The following is a 22,442-nucleotide window of genomic DNA, read 5'->3' on the forward strand; positions in this document are numbered from 1 at the left end:
TTGTAATATATTACAGAGAAAGAGGCAGAATTTAACATAAAATGCTTTTTTCCTTAGCCTTCCAATGTCAACTATATTACAAAATCTACTATATTTGACTGATACATGGAAAATTCTGATGTAAACTATATTTATCCAGATGCTGAGTCATTCACTATCTGATTCACAGCTTGAGCTAGCCCAAGGCTTCCTTTTAGAAGGTTTCATTGGAAAAGGCATTGTGACTGGTTCTATGTAATACCTCAAGCTGTAATCTATTATTTATTTAACCCAAAAGGCTGGGTTCACATAAAAAATTATGCACAAACCACATTAAGCCTTCGTTGTAATGGTATGTGAGAAGACCTTCAGTAATGGGATGAAGAAATAGTGTCTACAGAACAGTCAAGTAACTGTAGTACTGTAGTACAGCCTGCACCTGCATTTTGGGCTGTTACTAAATATTAGCTGGTACCAAAAAAAAGAGATAAATCGAAACCAAGATTTCTATCTCATTGTGTTGTTCACATAAGAGAAAGAGATACAAGAATTTCAAAATTGATTTCATTATAAAAGCAGGAATTGTTTCATAATGGATCCATCACTTTTCTATAATAAACAAACTTACCTGAGACGTTTGTCCTTTAACATATAGTATCTCTTATCTTTCTCTCTCTCTCTCTCATATACCTCAACTTTGTAGGAGCTTCTGTATGAAAGTGTTTGAAAGTTGCAACTGGTTTTATTGTTTTCTGATATAATTACTATAACAGTTTCTGGGCTCCATGACCATATTTCAAATTACATTCTATTTCAAATGTTATAAGTGAAAGAAAGTAAACAGTTTGCCAATTCTAGCCCATTTTTCTCCATAGAAAAAAAAATTGAGAACCATTAGAACACAAGCTGATTAACATTCAGACTTCCCATTTCTTATAGTAAATTATGCATACAAAAAAAAACCCCACAAAGCAAAAATCATGGAGCCCAGAAAGTGTCATTAGCACACTGTCTATCAACTGTACAAAAACGTTCCCAGTATAACTTTTGCAGATGTTGTTAATTTAGATAAAAGAAAGCCTAAGATGGTTTTGCAAACAAAATATACAATTACTTTAATTGAGTGGAAAAAAATGCCTCTTTTTAAATTCTTAGAGTCTAATTTTATGTTGTCTACTCAGAATTATGCTCAATTGAATAACTCTGCAGAAAATTGCAGCTCAGCTACAGCTTCTAATTAATATTATACCTCAGGTAAATAGTGGGGATTTGGCATTTTTGTTGTCATGTAGAACTTGAAGTTTTTATCATAATCTATGTCTGAATCTCCAAGGCGAATTAACAGTCTTCCTCCAGAAATGAAAGTCTGCTTCAAAAGTATAGGTTCCAGGGCTGGATCAAGCGTTTCTTTAATCTATTGAAAAGCATATATATATTGAAAAGCATATATATAAGAAAAGCATATATTTTACCAAGTACGATTTTGAAAAATCATTTTAAAAAATCAGCTAGCACATGCATGCATTAGGCCAGTGTTGGCGAACCTTTTCAGCACCAAGTGCCGAATTGGGAGCACGCGCATACACGCAGGGGAGCACTGGGAACCGGAAGAGCGCACAGCGAAGCTGAGCTTCAAGTTTCTGGTGTGCGCATGTGTGCCAATCACCTGGTCTTCCGGTTTCTGACATGCACGCGAAGATGGGAAACAGAAAGCTCAGCTTCCCGGCGCATGCATTTGCGCTAGGGAGCTGCTTTTCCGGTTTCCAGCTCTCCCGTGTGCACGAAGACCAGTTGGCCGGAACTTGGAAGAGCAATGGGCGACGGCTACCGTGCTTGGAGAGATTGCTCTACATTCCACTTCTGGCAAGCGTGCCATAGGTTCGCCATCACGGCATTAGAATGTTTAGAAGAGATCAGGAACAAGAGGTCAGATTTCACAGCCATAGCTATAGTTGAGCCACAATTGATACATATATAATAGTATTTCAAAAACTGGAACTCTATATGTAACAGCTAGTTATATAATTACCTCTCTTTCAATTTGGACCTTATCAAGCCAAAACGACCAGCAAAATTGTCCCGATCTACAGGGTTCCAAGTTTCAAAACCTTACTGGTGTGTCATACTTATTAACTACTACACCATATAAAGGACTTTGAGGCATTCATATAAGAAATCCATTGTCTAACTTTACCATTAGTATTACCATTATATTCAATAAATATGGATAAAGCTGATAACTTTCTAGGATGCAAAGCTTTGGGATATCTCTTCACTAAAATGGGAAAAAGTATTTTCAGGTATTCACAATGGTAAAAAGCACAACTAGGATGGTTCTCCCCCAGACCTCCTTTTTTATGCTTTTCAACTCAACAGACTGTTATAAAGAAATGATATAAAAGAGCTCAGAGCTATATCTTTCAGCAGGATAGCTTTCTAATGCCGAATAAAATGGAAGCAGATTTGGGATATTGGGGAATAAGCTGGCCAAAGAAAAACTGTGTTTTAAAATAAATGGCCCTGGTTTGGAGTCATGGAGAAAAGAATTTTAAAACTTCTACAATACGGTACATCTCTTTTGGAAGAGGCAATTGGACAATGAGCTGGAATGTTGTTACAGATAGCCTTTGATTTATGACCTCAATTGGGATTGAAATTTTTGTTGTAAGTCATCGTAGTCATAAATTGGGTCATCTCATGACAGGATTTTATGACCATTTTTAATGTGATTGTTAAGTCGAATCACACAGTCTTTTTATAAATTAAGTGACAAGGATTTTACTATAAACTTTTTGAAGTTTAATCTATAATCCAATGTCCTCTATTCACACGGAATTCTCATAAATGGCAAATAACTAGCATGGGGGCCCAAGAGTGATATGCAACCCTGGGAATAGTTGGTGGCTTGAGACACACCCTCCGCCTTTTGTAACATTTTACATTTTTAAACTTTTTAACTTGTTTTAATTCTGTTAAACCCGTTTGACACTGTTTCTTAAGTATGTCTTTTTATGTGACCGCATTTTTTGTTTGTAAACTGTTTAGGAGCATTCAGGTGAGATGGGTGGGGTAGAAAAATGAACAAACAAATAAATAAACATAGATTCTCCCAGAAGTTGAACAAAGTCATTTTTCTTCTGGAGCTTTTAGCAAACAATTGTAGCATGCAGAATAAATCTAAAAGCTATAAATAAAAGAATAATAATATTATAGTATGTAAATGCAAAAAGATTTAAACCTCTTCTAGAAGCACAGGTAAACCCAGACGAATAGCATTCTCCAGTGTACGCAGGAAACCAGTGTCCGTGAGCTTAATTATTTTTAAACCACATTTTGCTTCTTTGTTTCTTATCCAACGGTTTGCCTGTATATTAAAAAAATGATTAAATGTGAAATTTTAATTGAACACTAAAAGTACTGTTCATTTTATTTGTTAAAACATTTCTTAAAACATTCAGACCCTAAAATGAATTTCCTTCTTATTTCTATAATTGTTATATCAGCACAGAGTGAAATCGAGGTCTACAGCTTGCCTTGTTTTTTCAGGGTGATAATTAGAGGCAGAATGAGAATTTGAATCAACATTTCTCAATTTTGCTCATCCTTTTACAAGTAAAATTAAGGTAAATACAAGAGTAGTTTCCTCCACTGCCTGGTACGTGAGATCCTCCACCCATGGCAAGGAATTTGCATGAGAAAGAGGATTGTTATAACAAGCAGCAGAGGGATCCTTCAAATCTGATGCATATAATAGTGGTGGTATTAACAGTGTAGAGTATTTTTTAACAAGTTTGAGAGAAAGAATACTATCAGCATTGAGGATATGTCAGGATCTATTTACTATCAACAATCATCCATTTATTTGCAGAATCTAGGAAACATGAATGATTTTTCGTCACTCCCAGTTTGAAAATGCATTGTATATATATTTAAAAATATAGCGAATATCTAAGGAAGATGCTATTGGCAGCCTGGATTTGGAAGGTTCAGGAGGCGCCTTCTTCTTACATGGCAGTTATAAGAATGAGAATTTGATAAGGAACTTTTCATGACTGCAGCTTAGTTATTGTTTTGAATTTCTGGGCTGTGCTTTTTAAAACTCTTTTCCTTGGCATAAAGAAAAAGAAAACAGATTACAGGGGCAATACGATAACCCTGATAGAGAATTACTTTAGTAATCCTGCCTCCCACCACAGAGTAATGGATAAACAATTACATATATAGATTTCAATTTACCTCTATAATTTAATCATAAATTCCCTATTCTATCTAACCAAAAAAAGAAGAGAATGATATAATGGCAGCTGGAAGATAATGTCTAGTTAATTTGAAACAACTATGGCCTTTCTTTCACATAGCTACCTTGTCCTACAAGTGCACCTATCTTATCACAGGGTAACTCTATTTTGTTTTATTTTATTTGGTAGATTTATGTGGCCACCCATTTCAAATACACAACTCTATGTGGTTAAATAGATATTGCTGTTTGTGGCTATTATTGCTGTACACTGCCATTATAGAAGACTGCCAGATACTACTGTGGTATATATTGGGCCTAGAGAAAGAAGTGAATAGTTCTAGGGCCAATTAAAATGTTGAAGGAATTCTGGGTGTTCAAAAGCCAACCGTTCTAGAAACAGGGTAGCAGTTATTGGATAGATCTGTTATAATAATTGAGAAAGAAGGAGGTGTGTCAAGGTTCCAAGCAATAGACCCATAACAAGCAAAACTCTGAGGCAATTAGATGCCTCGAAGAATAGCTTTATTAGATATATCGTATTGGCACAGATCTGGTGAAAACCGACTCTGACGGTTCCTGCAGTTTTCCCAAATTAAAACCAAAAGTTTTTCATTTTCTCAAGACAAACAATCACATGGTCCAATCATGGCTCCGTCTGGTTGCCTGGTGACATCACTCCTCCTTCCTCTGACCAGGTATGATAATGTCCTTGGTTCCCAAGAGAAAATATTTTATTTTGGCTACAAAGTCCCAACTATCTCAATTCCCCCCTCCCTATCCCTCATCTCCAGTGTGGCAACTCTGAAGCTCCAAGATGGCTTCAGTGTTGACAGGGTGCTTGTTTGTTCAAAGAATCCAGATCACGGTGATCGATTGGTGAAATTGTGGCTGAGAACCAGAGGAAAGGTTCAGAGGGTCAGTGATCCAATTTGACAAAGTCAATGGTAGTGTGTTCAGAAAAGCAGTGGCAAATCCCTAAATTCTTCTGTGTCTGTCTTCTTCTTTTCAAACTAGCAGAGCAAGTTGATAGAAGAAGGAACAGAAGGAACATATTATCCAGAGCCTAGAAAAGAAGCTGGATCTCTAAAGGACCATAAACCAACAGTACTGAATAATAATTGCACACAAGTCTTTTATATATAAAAACAAACTATATTTCTTGAATATGCCAGCTATGAATGAATGATTAAAATAAACACTTACCTGATCCTGAGGATCAATCATGAGTGGCCAGCGCCGCCCACGTGTAACTAGAATGCCATTTTCAGTAGAAACATAATCACGAGGTAATCCATCAGTATTCCATTGTCGAATTTCATAGGGGTCTCCCAAAATATTTATAAGACTGAAGTCAGAACTAATAGGAATGTCTAGATCTTGGCATTGTTTGATCCAGCATTCAATTAACTAATTTGAAGGGGGAAACACAAATCAGGAAAAGCTATTTCGGTTACTGTATGAAATACTAATTATTTTAATCAAGACAAAGTTTGCATGAGAGTTAATAAGGCAGATGTTCAATATGAAGATATATATATAACTGGCTGATCTGAAATCATATAGTAATGTTTTGGAATATAAATAATCTTATAAACCAAAAGATCTTTCTCTTAATGAGATTGTCAAAATGAGTAAGACCAGAATTCTGATTTTTCAGCAATTGCTTCTGACTTTGGTGGTGGAAAATTACATAGAAATGTAGCTGAATAGTAGTCAATGGGATTGGTAGATACAAAAGTTCAAGTACAAGTAAAAAGAACTGCATTGTCATCTACATTGAATAACGTAATAATAAAAATATCTCAGGTCCTTGGGAAGAATTCTATAAATATTTGGTTGACTGTGCAACCAACCATGAAAATCTAATTATGAAAACATTTTTGCTTTTGTAGGCATCTATTAATGATACTAATAAATTATGAAAATATGTTTGTTTTTAAACATATTGTTTTGTTTTTAGATAATTTTTGGACAATTTTTACTTTTTAAACAATTTGCAATTTCCATTAAAATACAGGTAGTCCTCGACTTACAACAGTTCATTTAATGACCATTCAAAGTTACAATGGCACTGAAAAAGTGGCCATTTTTTCACAGTTACAACCTTTGTAGCATCCCCATGATCATGTGATCAAAATTCATAGGCTTAGCAACTGGTTCATACTTACGACTGTTGCTCTGTCCCAAAATCATGTGATCACTTTTTGCGAGCTTCTAACAAGTCAATGGGGAAGCCAGATTCACTTAACAACCAGTTACTAACTTATCAACTGCAGTTGTTCACTTAACAATTGTGGTAAGAAAGGTCATAAAATGGCGCAAACCTTACTTAACAAATGTCTCACTTAACAACAGAAATTTTGGGCTCAATTGTGGCCATAAGTCGAGTACTACCTCTAAATAAGAACATAACATATTTTACTTTCCTATAAAATATCTCCATCTGTATATAACAGTAAACCTTTTTGGCATATGCTAAAACTAAGAGGAAATACACATAGTCCCAGAGAGATAGTTTCTGAGGAACTGCTATTGCCCCCTTAATACTATCAATTATTAGGGTGCAGGGCAGAATAAGGATTTCCTCCTCTCCTTGTTTTAATAGCAACAGCAATAGCATTTAGACTTATATACCCTTTTACAGTGCTTTACAACCCTCTCTAAGTGGTTTACAGAGTCAGCATATTGCCCCCAACAATTTGGGCCCTCATTTTACTCACCTTGAAAGGATGGAAGGCTGAGTCATCTTTGAACCTGGTGAGATTTGAACTGCCAAATTGCAGGCAGCCAGCAGGCAGCAGAAGTAGCCTGTAGTACTGTACTGTAACCACTGTGCCACCATAAATATTTGACCTAAGTGGCATGCATTAATGCTGGCTCCCAAATCACTATTTCCATTCTACGGTACAGTTTCCACTTATACATTTTTCCTTCTTTTTGATCTTGATTATTATTTTAAAGAGCAGGATCAAAAAAATATCCAGTTCCCTTAGCCACTCTTGATTACTGACAGCAAACAGGGAAAAATCATGATTTGGCTGTATAGATTTTTTTTTCAGTTCTCTATATGTGGAAACGTTATTTGCACTTGTTTAGATTTACAGCTGCTTCTATGATGTACAGCAGCTTTTATGAAGCATATCGGCTTTAGAATAAGATAAAAATAAAAGTCAAATCACTAAAAATTATAGTCTAGAGAAAGTAAATATTTTAATTAACTCACCAATTGTCTATAATGTGCAGTAAAAGCCCCATAGTAAGCTACACAAGCAGCAGCTATGAATACATTTCCAGTGATATTTGAAATCTCTGCCTCAAAATTCAAAATACTTTCTTCCCATCGAACCTGTTCATCCCCTAATGCAGCTGTAAGTCTTCCAGCGCGGTTGAGACGAGCCTGAGTCAGTGCCATGGTCTTTGCTAAACAATGATAATTCTATTAGATCATGGTTATAATTCAGTGTAATTCATTTCGTTAACTATTTTTTGTCTTTTGAATGAATAACAAAATACAGCACTAGAGTTAACAATGTGAAAGATATCATTGTGGAGTAATTCTTAAAAAATAGATTATGATCATTTGATTTTGTGTTGATACATTTCTCACATATGGATATTTTGCTATTACATTTTGTGTATACATCTTCAGTAAAAATATATTTTTGAAAGATAACATGTCAGCAGGATTTTAAGATGTTAATAAACTACACTGGTGAACTTTTACAAGTAGTCCTCGACTTACAGCAGTTCATTTAGTGACTGTTCAAAGTTACAACAGCACTGAAAAAAATGACTTATGACCATTTTTCATACTTATGAAAGTTGCAGCATCCCCAATGGTCACATGATCAAAAATTCAGGCACTTGGCAACTGATTCACACTTACGACGGTTGCAGTGTCCCGGGATCATATGATAACCTTTTGCGACCTTCTGACAAGCAAAGTCAATGGGGGAACCAGATTCACTTAACAACTGTGTCACAAATTTAACAATTGCAGTGATTCACTTAACAACTTTGGCAAGAAAGGTTGTAAAATGTGGCAAAACTCACTTGACAACTGTCATGCTTAGCAACAGAAATTTTGGGCTCAATTGTGGTCATAAGTCAAGGGCTACTTGTATTGGTACAGACTTTATGAGAGTTTGGAACTTGTTCCTTACATTAAGAAGGTAATTAAGAAATACCACTCTAAAATATTTTTTATAATTTTTAAAATAGATACTTACCAAGGCTTTCTTTTTCATTCACACTTCTTTCATATTGGTCTTGTAATTCCTGTATTTGTTCTTCTACCTGTCTCAGTTTTTTTTGCTTATCACGAAGGGTAGCTAAAGTTGCATCAAGTTCTGCCTAATCATAGTACAAATTAATTCAAATTATTATTCTGCTATATATTCTGAATGTCTTATTTTATTCATTTGCACAGTTGCTTTACAGCAAAATAGAATATAGAAGAAACTACAAATAATTATACATTATAATTACTTATATAACCTTATAAATTATATAACATTTAATACATATTCATGTTCACTTTGAGGAATCTCAAGACTTCCTCAAAATGAGTCACCACCCTTAAAAATAGAATTGCGTTTGAATCAAATCCAACTCTTTTGGTATCATGCTAAACTAACAATTTATTGTGACACCAATATAATTAAATGTAATTAGTAAATGGAACAGCTATAAAATATTCCTTCCTACTCCGGTTCATGCACATACGCTTTGTTGAGAACAAAAACATTGGAATGGGAATTATAGCAACAACTTTCCTTGAAACATCTTGAAACGTTTGTGAGAAAATGGGCAGCAGCAGAGATTTTCCTCCCTGATTTCAATTTTATTTTATATTGTCATATGATGGTTCTCATTTATCAGATAATCAAATATTTCTGAAATGTTGCTACTTCACTTAAAGACATGTAAAGTGGATGGACTAATGGTTTTGGGGCATGTTAGCAAAATACATTAGATTCATATTCAATTTATAGTCCTCCATTCTGTTCATATTAGGGTCAAGACAGCTAACAACAACCAATTACAGAAATGCCAAATATATTTCTTCTCTAAAATATATAAATAACAACATTATAGCACACCCCCATACCCCCGGTGTGTTATCATATAAGCATCTTGCTACAGAAGTAAATCTTCTAAAGATGTAAATGAAGGCAATTCCAGAAACAACACATTCCCTAATTTGGGGATCATACAATAGAAATGTAATGAGGAAAACAAAATAAAAACGGAAACATTGCCACTCATAAAAATAAGCTGATGGTTTTAACTAAAAAAAAAACATTCACTTGTAATTGTCTCAACTTTAGATACAGAGATGGCTTGATCTGAGAGGAAGCAGGAAGTACATAAACTGAGCCCTAGCTCTGTCAGTTTGATTTAAAGGAGAGAGTTTGATAAAGAAAAAATAATAATATTGAAATTGTTGTGGTAGCAACGGTACAGTTCAGACAATGGTAATTTGAGGAGATTTTTTATGAAAGCTAAACTAACCAAATGTTCTCCACCACTGTCAGCTTTGTCTAAGGAAGCAAATGCAGAAGGGCAGGCCTAAAGAATCAGAAAATTCTTCTTTGACTCTTATGCTTTTTGCAAGACAAGAAGAGTAAAATATTCTATGCCCCAGGTTTAGAAATGAAAAGGAAAGAGAAAGAAAGACATCTAACATTGTGAATCAAGAATTGCAGTTTTCATAATCCAAGACAGGTTACATGTTAATATAGGAAACAGCCTTGCATGAAAGAATCAACAGCGGACCGATTCTACCAGAAAAAGTGCTTGTTTTCGTCACCTCCTTGCTAATAGTTGAAAACAGAAGAGAATCCTGATGAAAGTGAATTGATTCACCAGTTAATAATCAGACCGCAGATAAAAAATCCTGGGAAAAAAAGTATAAATACCTGGGCAGCATGTAACTTCTGCCTTTTTGGCTCGACCACCTTCACAATGCGAGAGTATAAATCCATAGCTCTCACCCACATGCACATAGACTTGCATGCCTTTGACACTTTCTCTACCTTTTCTGGCACAAAGTCAGGATTGTTTACATATTTCTGAAGCTTAGCTAATATCGCGCTCTTTATATTTTCTTTATCATATTCTAGAAGCTTCCTCAGGAAGGCAGAATCCCCAAGTAATTGTTTTGCTGTTGCCCAGTCAGGCCTGAAAGATTAAAATGAAAAGATTGATAAAGATCTTCCCTGGAAAATATACACTGTAAAAAGATCAGTATTATAGGTTTTTTTTTTTTAAATACTCCAGTTTTAATATGAAATATATGTTTAATGACCTACAGGTATATCCAGTATGCAGACTTGGTGAAAAGAGTTAAAAACAATTATTTAAGCCTCTGCTCCTAGGGAGAAGATATAATACAAGGGAAGCTGGATGCTTAATTTACTGTTTTGCAGTATCATAAACTGAAGCTCCTATGGTTTGTCCCACAGTCAGCCAAGATAGTCAGACTGGGTTTTGCATTTTTATCCACTTACTGAGCCCTTCCCAAGGACCTGGGATAGATAAATGTGAATGTTTGATGGTGGATCATTGCAGGATGAAAGCTATTCCAAGTAAAGCTTATTATTATTTATATTTTGTATTCCATTATTTTTTATAAGTAACTCCAGGCAGTGAACATACCTAACTCTTCCTTCTTCCTATTCTCCCCACAACAACCCTGTGAGGTGATTGGGCTGAGAGAGAGAGAGAGAGAGAGAGAGACTGGCCCAAAGTTGGGACTAGAATTTACAGTCTCCTGCTTTCTACCCTGGTGCCTTAACCATAATTTAATTCATTTTTTAAAAATAAAGTATATTAGGCTGCTAAAATTTCTCTTCCTTTACAGCATAAAAAAATCTAACCACATCCCAACACGTAAAAATATATAATTTCATTATCTTGAGGCAGTCTTTTTGATCTTTCTTTTTTCCTTGGCAAACACAAGTTTCCTTTCTACTTTTTAAACAGAAAATACGTTTTCATCCATATCATTGACATACTCTAAAAGTAAATGAGAGATTGATAAAATATGCTGTCATTTTTGATGTCATACATAATTCTTTTTTATGTAGAAATGGAAAGAAAACAATTTACAACTGCAGCTTGAGGCTTAGTTCTGCTGAGAAACTGAAGTGCCAGCACTAAATATTCCATGTGTTATAGTTTATTTGGCAAATAACATTACTGTAGGCTGTCTGCAATCCTATGTCACACCTTCTAAAAGCAATTATTAAATTTTTTATTTCTGAGTAAACATATATAGGGTTATACTCTTTATGTATAAATAACCTGAAAGATATGATTAATTACAGTCCTTTAGTTATAGGAAGAGAAACTCATATATGAAATGTTCTGATTTCTCTTCCCTAAAAAGGATAGTTATGTACATGTCATGTTTTTGTACAAAAGCTCAAATTGCTACATGACAAAACAATATTGTTTTAAAATCAAGACTATTGAAACGTAAGTGAAGCATCCAAAAAGAAAAATAATTCTATATTGTTCTATGATTCAATGCTCTCACAGCATTAAAAAGGATATGTAGAATACAGATTCTCAAACTGATATCAATAAATGAAGAGAAGATGGCCGTGTAAAAAATTGACAAACATATAAACAAACTGATACCATTTAGTCATAGTTATTGAAAAGTTATTCCACTTTAAACGTGATAATATCGGATAGCATTTCTATTTATGTAGAGTCACTGAATTCAGTGGGACTCATTTTTTCTAAATCTTATTACAAGTACATCTATACTAAATCCATATCTTTATCTAATAAACATGTGTAATTGTATAATATAGATATATATTATGATCAATTTACCCAAAACAAAAATATAAATTGATAATCTTGTATTAAACTAATTAAGCAAATGAGTTACTGTTGTTTTAACCATTTAGTCGTATCTGACTATTGACGACTTTATAGGCAAGTGCTCTTCATGCTATCCTGTCAAGCACAGCTTCTTTCAATTGTTGGATGTACAATTGTATCAAATTTGATGTTATCAAGCTAGCATGTTTTTGTTGCCCCTTCTTCTTGTTCCATTAACCATTCCTAGAGTCATTGCCTTCTCCAATGAATTTGCACACATGACATGGTTGGAATAAATCAGACATAACCAAATGAGTAATCATTGGATTACGTCAAATGAGTAATCATCATAAAACATCAAAGAGGAGCATCTATTTAGGGAGTTATTCATATTTGTAAGCATATGGGACATACAATGCTTAAAAGGGAAGAGCCAACTTGCAAATTTACTCTATGTGTCAGCTTTGTCTGGCTTGGCATGTATAAAATAGAATTTAGATTACAAATGAGGATTTTTTTCCCTAACTGAAAAATCACATCTTCTAATAAATATGTAATAGTTGATTACAAATGTCAGTCATGAGGTAGACTATGCGAAGGACAAAATGGACTAGCTATGAGATGTACAGCCATCCTTATATTCCCTATAAGATGAATCAGAGCACAGGAGATTTTGGCCATTGGGGAAAATAGTTTAGAGAATGGTGTGGGTATTGGTCTTTTGGAAAGCCTAAAAGTCAATGAAATACTCATGCCAATAGCCAATTGAACAGCTATATTTCAAGGCTGTGCCACAATAGTTAACAGCTTGTCTGGGGGGAAAATGTATAAAAAGAGCAGCTGGAACAGTGCAACGGTAGAAAAAACGTGGAAGGAAAAAATAAGAGTAAACATCGGGAGGAAAAGGGTGCTGAAGTCCACTGTAAGCATTAAGGAAGAAGTGGAGTTTGGTGATGGTAGATGAAATTCTACTATCTAGAGTTTTACAATGAGATGGACTAGAGCCTTGAAAAGTCAGAACTCTTATTGTATTTATTTATTTTTTATCCCACCTTTATTATCTGTATAAATAATCTAAGGCAGTGAACATACCTAATACTACTTCTTCCTCCTCCCATTTTCCCTCAAACACAACCTTATGAGGTGGGTGGGTTGAGTGACTGACTGGCCCAAAGTCAACCAACCAGCTTTTCATGACTAAGGTGGAATGAACTCATGGTTTCCTGGTTTCTAGCGGAGTGTCTTAATCATTAGATGAACCTATCTTTTAGAAAAGTCTACTACTATGCCTCTTATTTGCTTTCCAATAACCACACTTAAAGGGTCACACATTACCAGATTCCATTGGTATATGCTGTCAGCTACTCATTCAAGCCAACATTTCTTTTCTCAAGATTGCACACCAGCTGCAGAAGACAATTATGTGACCTTGGGAAGAGACTGAGTAGTTTTAAAAGTTGCTGAGAAGTGCCAGGTGCGCTCCGATGCATGTTTTTCCTTTTGAATCTGAAGCCCTAATATCAGGTGGGGGGAGGAAAGACCTATCTATAACTATTACCAAGGTATAGTGTGAGGTCACCATGTCTATGGTTTCATCTTCATGACGTTAGCTATTCAAAAGCTGTAGGGAAATTTGTATCCGAGGGGCATCACATATATTGCACAAAAGATGGAAAAATTAACACAAAATTAACACTGAAGAAAATTGCTTTCAGAAACAAAATCACTCTAGGTGAAGGGTAAAGCTACAAGTCAATGCCAAAGTATAGCAATCTTACTTTGCATTTAAAAGAATACAAATAGCTTCCATCACTGTCATGACAAGATCAGGAGGTTTAGTGAAAACTCTGATTTCAGAAATATCTGCCTTGTCTAAAGAATCTAAGGCTTTGTTGGCAGCTTCTAAAGCTGGAAGGGCTTCATCCAAATCTCGCTGGGCATCATCAGCTATTGCCTGAGTTTCCTCCGCTTTTACTTTTGCAACAGCTTCATCTTCCTGAACAACACGCCGAACCTGGAAGAAAAAAGAGTCACCTTGTAGGGGAGATGGGCAGCATAACAATTTAATCAATAAATAAAATGAAAAAGAAATACATATTTTAAGAAAAAAAATATTTTAAATACAGGTAATCCTCAACTTAAGACCACAATGAGGAACAGGATTTTGGTCGCTAACAATGTGGTTGTTAAACGAGTCATCATTTGACCCCCATCCAATTTCACAACTATTTTTAACATTGTTGTTCAATGAATCACATGGTCGTTAAGCAAATCCAGCTTCCCCCATTGCCTCTGCTTGTTGGAAGCCGGCTGGAAAGGTTGCAAATCACCATCCTGTGACTATGGTTGCAAATGCAAGCCAATTGCCAAGTGCACAAACTCATGTGACTATCGGGGGTGATGCAATGGTCGTCACTTTGAGGACAGGTCGTAAATCACTTTTTAAAGCACTGTTGTAGCTCCAAACCATTGTGAAACGAATGCTTTTAAGTTGAGGATTACATGCATGTTTCCTAAGAAAATGAAATAGAACAGGTAGCGGTCATTGGTTATATGGGAATTCATAATTTAGAGGATTAGATGAAATATCCTTAAGCAAAATTCTTCTAGTAGGAAGAACAGTGTATGCAGGGGAGTGTAGACAGGCCTCCAATACTATCTTCCCCATTGCCTCAAAGGATTCCCTAGTCCTCCAGAGTTTTAAAGCAGAGGGTGGAATTGTATAACCAGAGAAATTCCTTTTCAGGCAACAGAATTCTGGTGGATCAAAAACCTCCATTGAGAAAAATTCTGGTAAGTTTATTGTTTCTATTGTAGTAAAATTCTTCTACTACAGCCATGGTGGTGCAGTGGTGAGAATGCAGCATTGCAGGTTAACTCTGCTGACTGCCAGCAGTTCAATTCTGACCAGCTCAAAGTTGACTCAGTCTTCCATCTTTCGAAGGTTGATAAAATGAGGACCCAGATTGTTGGGGGCAATATGTTGACTATATAAACTACTTAGAGAGGGCTGTAAAGCACTGTAAAAGGGTATATAAGTCTAAATGCTATTGCTATTGCTATTAAAACAGGGGGAGGAGGAGATCCTTACCCTGTCCTGCACCCTTATAATTGATAGTACTAAGGGGGCAATAGCAGTTCCTCAGAAATTATCTCTCTGTGACTATGTGTATCTCTTCTGTGTGTAGACTATGTGCTATTGCTATTATGATATGATCTTTTAAGATGGGGTAAGGTATCACTTTCTTAAAGAAGAAAGTTAAAAATTGTGCATTGATAATGCTTTTCCTACCCAAAGCAATCCAGACTGCATTTCATGTAGTCTTTGGCTTATGGTCACAATTGAGCACAAAATTATGATCATAAGTTGTGGAAGTCATGAAGTGAGGTGCCCATGTGATTGCCTTGCTTAATGGCCACAATTCCTGCTTTCCTCATTATGGTTAAGTGACTCTCAATGTCATTAAGTGGAACATTTGGTATTCACATGTGTTTTACCTGGGTGTCCTCCACCCCAAGGCACCCTTTTCACAGTTTCCCACCCCACTAATTTCCATACCCTTGGAGCTTCGCTCATCCTAGACACATCTCACTCCACTTACTGAAGATCATCTTTGAGAAAGAGAGCTAGCCAATCTTTCTATACAGAGGCACATGGTACTATTCTGGAAGAGGGCACCATTTTGGAAGTAGTGGCAATTATTGGCTTGCAAAAATTGTGGCAGCTCCCAAAATGGCAGATGGGCCGATTCTGTTTCTCAAAGGTGATCTCAAAGATGCTTGTGCATTCCTATTTATTAGGATTACAAAATCATTTGGCATCCAAATTCTTACAACATACTTATAACTTATAATGCATAGACTCTTAAATGTTTTTATATATGTTACTTTAGCTAGGAACTGCTGAATAGAAAAATGCTATCTGATATATTCAGATAGAGGAAGACACACAGTGGAATTACATTGACATATATTATATCTATATATACATATATATGTACATATACATAATCCTTAATAACATTTTATACCTGATCAGCATTTTCTTGATCGACTGCTAATTTTTCCATCAAGGCCTCAACATCCACTGATTTCTCCTTGAGAACTGGTTCTAAAGCAGAAAGATCTAATTTCATTTTGTCAACAAGTACATTTGTCTCCAACAGTTTGGATAAACCATTTTTTACCCGATCCCGAGCCTGAAAAGCAAGCAAATAAATACTGATATTTATTTCAGTACTTTGAAAAGATACTATCTTAAAAATCTGATGCTGGTGGCTGTTTTCAGTAATTCTATGGATAATCAAACTTAAATTAAAATGACCATACTAATGATATGAATATTTTATTTATTACCATTTTAATTAGCCAAACCAGCATGTCAAAGAAATTACTTGTCTAGATAGCTTTAGCATTTATTTTACTGAAAAACATTATCTTTTATAACAAAGAAAGTAAATATTTCTGTCAAAGTTAACCTAGTTTTCACACTAAAATTGATATTTTGTTGCAATGTTTTTTATTCAAAGACTGTTTTTTTCTACTAGATCTCAGGGTAGGCTTCCTCAACTGGTATTCTTCAATCAGACGATAGCTCCCAGAATTTCCAACCAGAATGGTTTAAAGCAGGGGTCCCCAATCACCAGCCCCCAGCATGTCAGAAACTGGGCTGCAACAAGTGAAGCCCCATCTGAGGGATACAGTTAGCACACGAAACCATGCCCCCTTCAGTCTTAGGAAAAATGTCTCTCCACAGAACTGGTCCCTGTTCTCCAAAAGCTGGGGGCCACTGGTCTAAAGACATCTGAAGAGTGAAGAAGGCTAGTCCATATTGTGCCAATCTAGTAGGTATTCTTCGCTGAGAAATAGACAAATATATTCCCACCCATGCTGCTATATCCAGTTATGCCTCTTATTACTTTGCCGCATATACCGTAACATTTAAAGCTTATGGAGATTTGCAGTCCTAGCTCTTTGTCTACATATGAAGACCAGAATACATTGTCATTCATTGTACTGATTAGCAGCATCTGTACGGAAGATAACCACACAAAACTCCTATTATTTGTGAAAAGTATGGCTAAAACCAGAGACGAGGCGTTGGACTTACCGTGAACGCCCTTTCTCCGGGGGCTGCGGAGTGGGTCAGGAGTGGGAACGATCCAGCTGGTCTGCCAATCACTGAGTCGAATATTTTCGGCCACGCCCTCTCTTGCCTCTCTCGTCTCCAGTTTGTTCGACGAATACGAATCTAGAAAACAGTCTCAGCCAAGCAGTTAACAACAAGTAGTGGAAATCGCAGGCGGGTGGGGCTGACCCACTCCGCAGCCCCCGGAGAAAGGGCGTTCACGGTAAGTCCAACGCCTCTTCTCCCAGTAGGCTGCGGAGTGGGTCAGGAGTGGGACATACCCAAGCTCGTCGACCCTACGGGTGGGAAGCCTGCGAAGTAGACGACCTCGAGGCAAGATGTACCTGTTGAAGGACCCTCCTGCCAAAGGAAGCCTCCGCAGAAGCGAAGACGTCCAAACGGTAATGTTTAATAAAAGGCACGGGAGTGGTCCAGGTGGCTGCTCGGCAAATTTCATCGAGAGGGGCTTGCGTGGCCCATGCTGCGGTGGTAGCAGCACTGCGTGTGGAGTGAGCAGTAATGCGTCCTGGTGGTTGGACCGCCTGAGCCTCATATGACATTGCAATGCAAGCTCGAATCCATCGGCCAATAGTGGCCGAGGACACCTTAGATCCCAACGTCGTAGGTTGGAAAGATACAAACAGAGCTTCCGAGCGCCGTGAAGACGCTGTCCGCGAGATGTATATTTTAATGGCTCTGCGGACGTCCAGCGTGTGCCATCTGCGTTCTAATGTATGTAACGGTCTGGGGCAGAAATTGGGAAGGATGACTTCTTGCTCCCGATGGAAACGGGAGTTCACTTTTGGCACAAAGGTGGGGTCCAATCGAAGAACTACTCTGTCTGAGTGGATGACACACAAGTCCTGCCTGACAGATAACGCCGCTAGCTCAGAAATGCGGCGCGCAGAAGTAATTGCCACCAAAAAGGCAACTTTGAAAGAAAGGTATCGGAGACTGGCAGCGCGTAAAGGCTCAAAGGGTGGTTCTGTGAGAGCCTTCAGCACCCGAGGCAGGTCCCAGGAAGGGTATCTGTGAATTACGGGGGGACGGAGGTTATGGACCCCTCGTAAGAATCTGTGAATGGACGGGTGGTGAGATAAAGGCACACCGTCCCTGGGCGGCAATACTGTTGAGAGAGCGGCAACATGACGTTTAAGAGTGTTGAGCGCCAACCCTTTCTTGAAGCCAGAGTGCAAGAAATCCAGGACCTGCGGAATAGAAATCGACAATGGGTTAATCTCGCGCTTTGTACACCAACCAACAAATACCTTCCAGGTGATGTTATAAATCCTGATGGTGGACCGCTTCCTGTCTGCTTGCATGACACCAATGACGTCCTCCGAGTAGGATGCAGACCTCAGGAGGTCCCCTTCAAGGGCCAGGCGGTCAGGTTGAGCCATTGGGGCTCCGGGTGGTTGACGAGCCCCTGACTGAGCACTACCCGGTCCGGGGGAATCCGCCATGGTCGTGATGTTGAAAGTGCGATCAGGTCCGAGAACCAAGGCCTTCGTGGCCAATGGGGGGCGATCAGGATGAGCTCGGCCTCCTCGGCGACGATTCGTCGTATCAACTGTGGGATCACTGCCACTGGAGGAAAGGCATAGAGGAGCCCCCTCGGCCAAGGGCAGCGGAGGGCGTCCGTGTCCTCCGCACCCAGAGACCGGTATCGAGAAAAAAATCGAGGAAGTTGGGCATTCGCCGTGGTCGCGAAGAGGTCCACTAGAGGTGTCCCGAACCGATGACAGATTTCCAGGAAGAGGTCGGGGTGGAGACGCCATTCCGATGCGTCTACCTGTGTTCGACTTAGAAAGTCCGCTTGAAGATTGTCTTTGCCGGCTATATGGTCTGCCTTTAGGGAGAGTAGGTGAGTTTCCGCCCACCGTCCTACCCGAAGCGCCTCCTGAAGTAGCTGTCGGGACCGTGTCCCTCCCTGACGATTCACGTGAGCTTTCGCTGCTACGTTGTCGGTCAGAATCAATATGTGTTGACTCTGAATGGTTCTTTGAAAAGCCATCAGGGCTAGACGAATTGCACGGAGTTCCAGCAGGTTGATACTTAGCTGTGTCTCTTGAGGTGACCAGAGTCCCTGGGCTACTTGACGGCCCAGGTGTGCTCCCCACCCTTGTAGACTTGCATCCGTTGTGATGACTATCGGATGTATGTCCAGAAATGTGCAGCCCTTGTCCAGTGCTGGGGACTGCCACCAGCGAAGTGATCGTCTGACTGTCAGGGGAACTCTGATCTTGGACTTGGAAGTGGCATTTCTTGCTCTTTGGTACGGCAATAGTAGCCATTGTAGGCTTCGTGCATGTAGCCGAGCCCATGGCACAATGTTTATACACGATGTCATCTTTCCTAACAGTTTGGAAAGAGCAAGTTTGGACACCGATGGTTCTAGAAGAAGTTCGTGGATCATCAGCCGAAGCTTCTGCTTCCGTTCGTGGGATAGGAATACTTGTCCTTTCTGAGTATCGATCACTGCCCCGAGATGAGTTAGACAGGTCTGAGGCAGCAACTGGCTCTTGGGGAAGTTGACCAGAAAGCCGTGTTCCAGAAGGAACTGAACGGTCAAGAGTAGGTCTGCCTGAGCCCTTGAGAAGGAGGGAGCCTGGACCAAGATGTCGTCCAGGTAGGCCTGAAGTCGTACTGGAACAGACCTTAGGTGAGCTATTAGGGCTGCTAACACCTTGGTAAAGCTCCGCGGGGCCGATGCCAGACCAAATGGTAGGGCACGATATTGGTAATGTCGCCCCGCGTAGCTGAATCTTAGGAATTGCCGATGGGCTGGCAATATCGGGATATGTAGGTAGGCCTCGGAGAGGTCGATGGAGGCTAGGAACTCCCCGGGCCTGATCCCTTGAAGAATTGACTTCAGAGTGTTCATTTTGAACCTCCTGTAGACGAGATATGAATTTAGTGTTTTTAAATTTAGTATTGCTCTCCAGCCCCCAGAGCGTTTTGGAACCACGAATAGGATTGAGTAAAATCCCTGTCTCCGTTGGTTGAGGGGCACCTCCTCCACTGCTTTTATGTCCAACAGATGCCGAATGGCTAGCTCCATGAGGCTGCGCTTGAGATGGGAGTTGGAGACAGGGCATGGTACAAAGCGTGTCGGGGGGCTGGAAAGGAATTCCAATGGAAGGCCGAATTGGACAGTATGGAGGACCCATTGATCGGTGGTGATCATGGTCCATTTGTCTACAAAGAGGCTCAGCCTGCCCCCGACGGGAGGATTCAGTGGCGAGTCATTTTTGTCGTCGGAACTGGCGGCCGCCAGTTCCACGAAATGACTGTTTTGGGGGTCCAAAGGATTTGGATTTGTCTCGAAAGGAGCCCCTTTCCTGTTGGCGAAAGGAACCCTGAGAAAATTGGCGTTGGCCAGAACCCTCCTGATGGAATGGTCTATAAAATGGCTTACGGTAGTACGGGGTGGCCCTTCGGTCTGCCCGTCTAGTGGTAGACGGTAGAACTTTTTTCTTGTCTTTGTCCTCAATCAACAGAGGATCGAGGACATCTCCAAATAACTTAGGCCCAGTGTAAGGGCTAGCGGCAAGCCGCCACTTGGCCTTGAGGTCAGCCGGCCATTGGCGTAACCATAACAGTCGCCGTGAGGTAATTGAAGCTGCCATTGCTCTAGAGGCATATTTAGAAGCATTGAGCGTAGCATCAGATACAAATTGCGTTGCTGCAATTATTTTATTAAGGTCCTGATGGACCCTGACCTCATGGGATGGCAAACGGTCCTGCAATTCCTTGAGCCATAGTAAAGAGGAACGTGAAAAGAAAGAGGCAGCAGAAGCAGCCTGTATTGCCCAGGCCGAAGCCTGGTGCGTCTTTTTGAAGGATAAATCAAACTTTCTATCCTCTGGCTTAAGGCCTTCAGAGGAATCGCCCGAGACATAAGGCGATGGGGATGCAAGGGCAGCTACAGGGCTATCTACAGAAGGTACCTGCAAGAGTGTAGTGAGCGCAGGATCCATATTGTAATTTCGCCGATCCGTCCCACTGGGTGTTGGCAGGGAGGCTGGATTTGTAAATTGTTTTTGGACGACGTCTGTAAATAATTTCGGTGCTGGCACGAAAAGCTGCTCAGTAACTGGTTCTGTAAAAATGCCATGGTCAGCAGAAGTAGAGGCAGGGCTGGGGGACGGGTCCAATAAGCCTGATGTTATCTTGGCTTTGCGTAAGAGCGATTTGAATAGGCTTTGTGGGAACAGCCCAGTGAATGCTGGAACATCCTGAGGGGCACCCTCATCGTCAGAGAGTTCTGTACCCCTTTGGAGTTCCTCCTCCAAGCCTAAGTCTGCGCTATCCTTTGATCGTGTGGGTGAACGGTCAGGGGACCCAGTAAGACTCGCTGAAGGGGAAACACGAGTTCTCCTGGATTGCAGACTTCCAGAAACAACAGAAGCAGGGCCATGTTGTTTAATGCCCTCAGCAATCCCATGAGATATGGCAGTGGCGATCAGATGCTGCATTGAAGGCGGAAGATTTTCCAAGGTCAATGAGCCAGAGGCAGCAGCTGGTGAAGAACCAGAAGGCTTGCGTGACACTACCTTACAGTCAAAGGGATCCCTTTTAGACTGGCTCTTGGGAGATGGGGGAACAGTAGAGGCATGATCAGGCCTTTCTGGAGAAAGAGCCCCAGCTAAATCTAAATCCTCATCTGAGTCGTGGTCATGGGGATCAGAATGAGTACTAGGTGAAATAGGCTCCTCATCATCCCTATCCATTGTTGTGTGTTCCTGTGCCTTTTGTTTACGGTGGAGGTCTTTCAAATCAGATTGAGACTTTTTCCCAGAAGATTTGGCAGAGGCCTTGTGGCCATGGCAAGATTTGCCATCGGTCTCCTGTGAGGCCATAACTTGGGGAGATATCTGTGCCCAGTAGCCGCTATAAGGAGAAAGGGCTTTGACGCGTCTGGAGATTTGCGCTCTAAGCCCTCAAAATGGCCGCCGCAACACTTTCGCGCCTTTAAGCTAGCGTCGGGCAGTGTGTAGCCGTTAATCCCAACTCAAAATGGCGGCCTGACTTTCCCCTGGAAGAAACCAACCGCCTTTAATAAGACCCCAGGGAACGTTACCTGGCGCTGTTATGGTCCACTAAGGCGGTTCCGCGCCTGTCAGCTGCGAAAGGATTCGGCGGCAAAGGTCCGCGCCGCAATCTCCCTGCGGTGAGATCGCCGAGGGCGGCTCGCACGCTAGCGCTGAACAGCTGTGAAGCGCTGCGTGGGCGGCGGCGAAATTCTGGCGGCGA

General features: G+C 39.6%; 1 protein-coding gene across 1 annotated transcript in view; it reads right to left on the reverse strand.

Annotated features, from left to right (window-relative positions):
• DNAH6 (dynein axonemal heavy chain 6) overlaps nt 1-22,442 on the reverse strand; it is a 174,552-nt gene that overhangs the window by 54,738 nt on the left and 97,372 nt on the right. Inside the window, exons 50-57 of the mRNA XM_034410708.3 lie at nt 16,090-16,257; nt 13,837-14,072; nt 10,141-10,402; nt 8,449-8,572; nt 7,443-7,639; nt 5,423-5,626; nt 3,218-3,343; nt 1,229-1,393 (exon numbers count right to left, since the gene is read on the reverse strand). Of these exons, the coding sequence (XP_034266599.2) occupies nt 1,229-1,393; nt 3,218-3,343; nt 5,423-5,626; nt 7,443-7,639; nt 8,449-8,572; nt 10,141-10,402; nt 13,837-14,072; nt 16,090-16,257 (1,482 nt within the window). The remainder of the gene's footprint in view (nt 1-1,228; nt 1,394-3,217; nt 3,344-5,422; nt 5,627-7,442; nt 7,640-8,448; nt 8,573-10,140; nt 10,403-13,836; nt 14,073-16,089; nt 16,258-22,442) is intronic.

Source organism: Pantherophis guttatus, chromosome 2, assembly GCF_059756535.1.
Source record: "Pantherophis guttatus breed Tessera chromosome 2, ASM5975653v1, whole genome shotgun sequence".
Classification (NCBI taxonomy): domain Eukaryota; kingdom Metazoa; phylum Chordata; class Lepidosauria; order Squamata; family Colubridae; genus Pantherophis; species Pantherophis guttatus.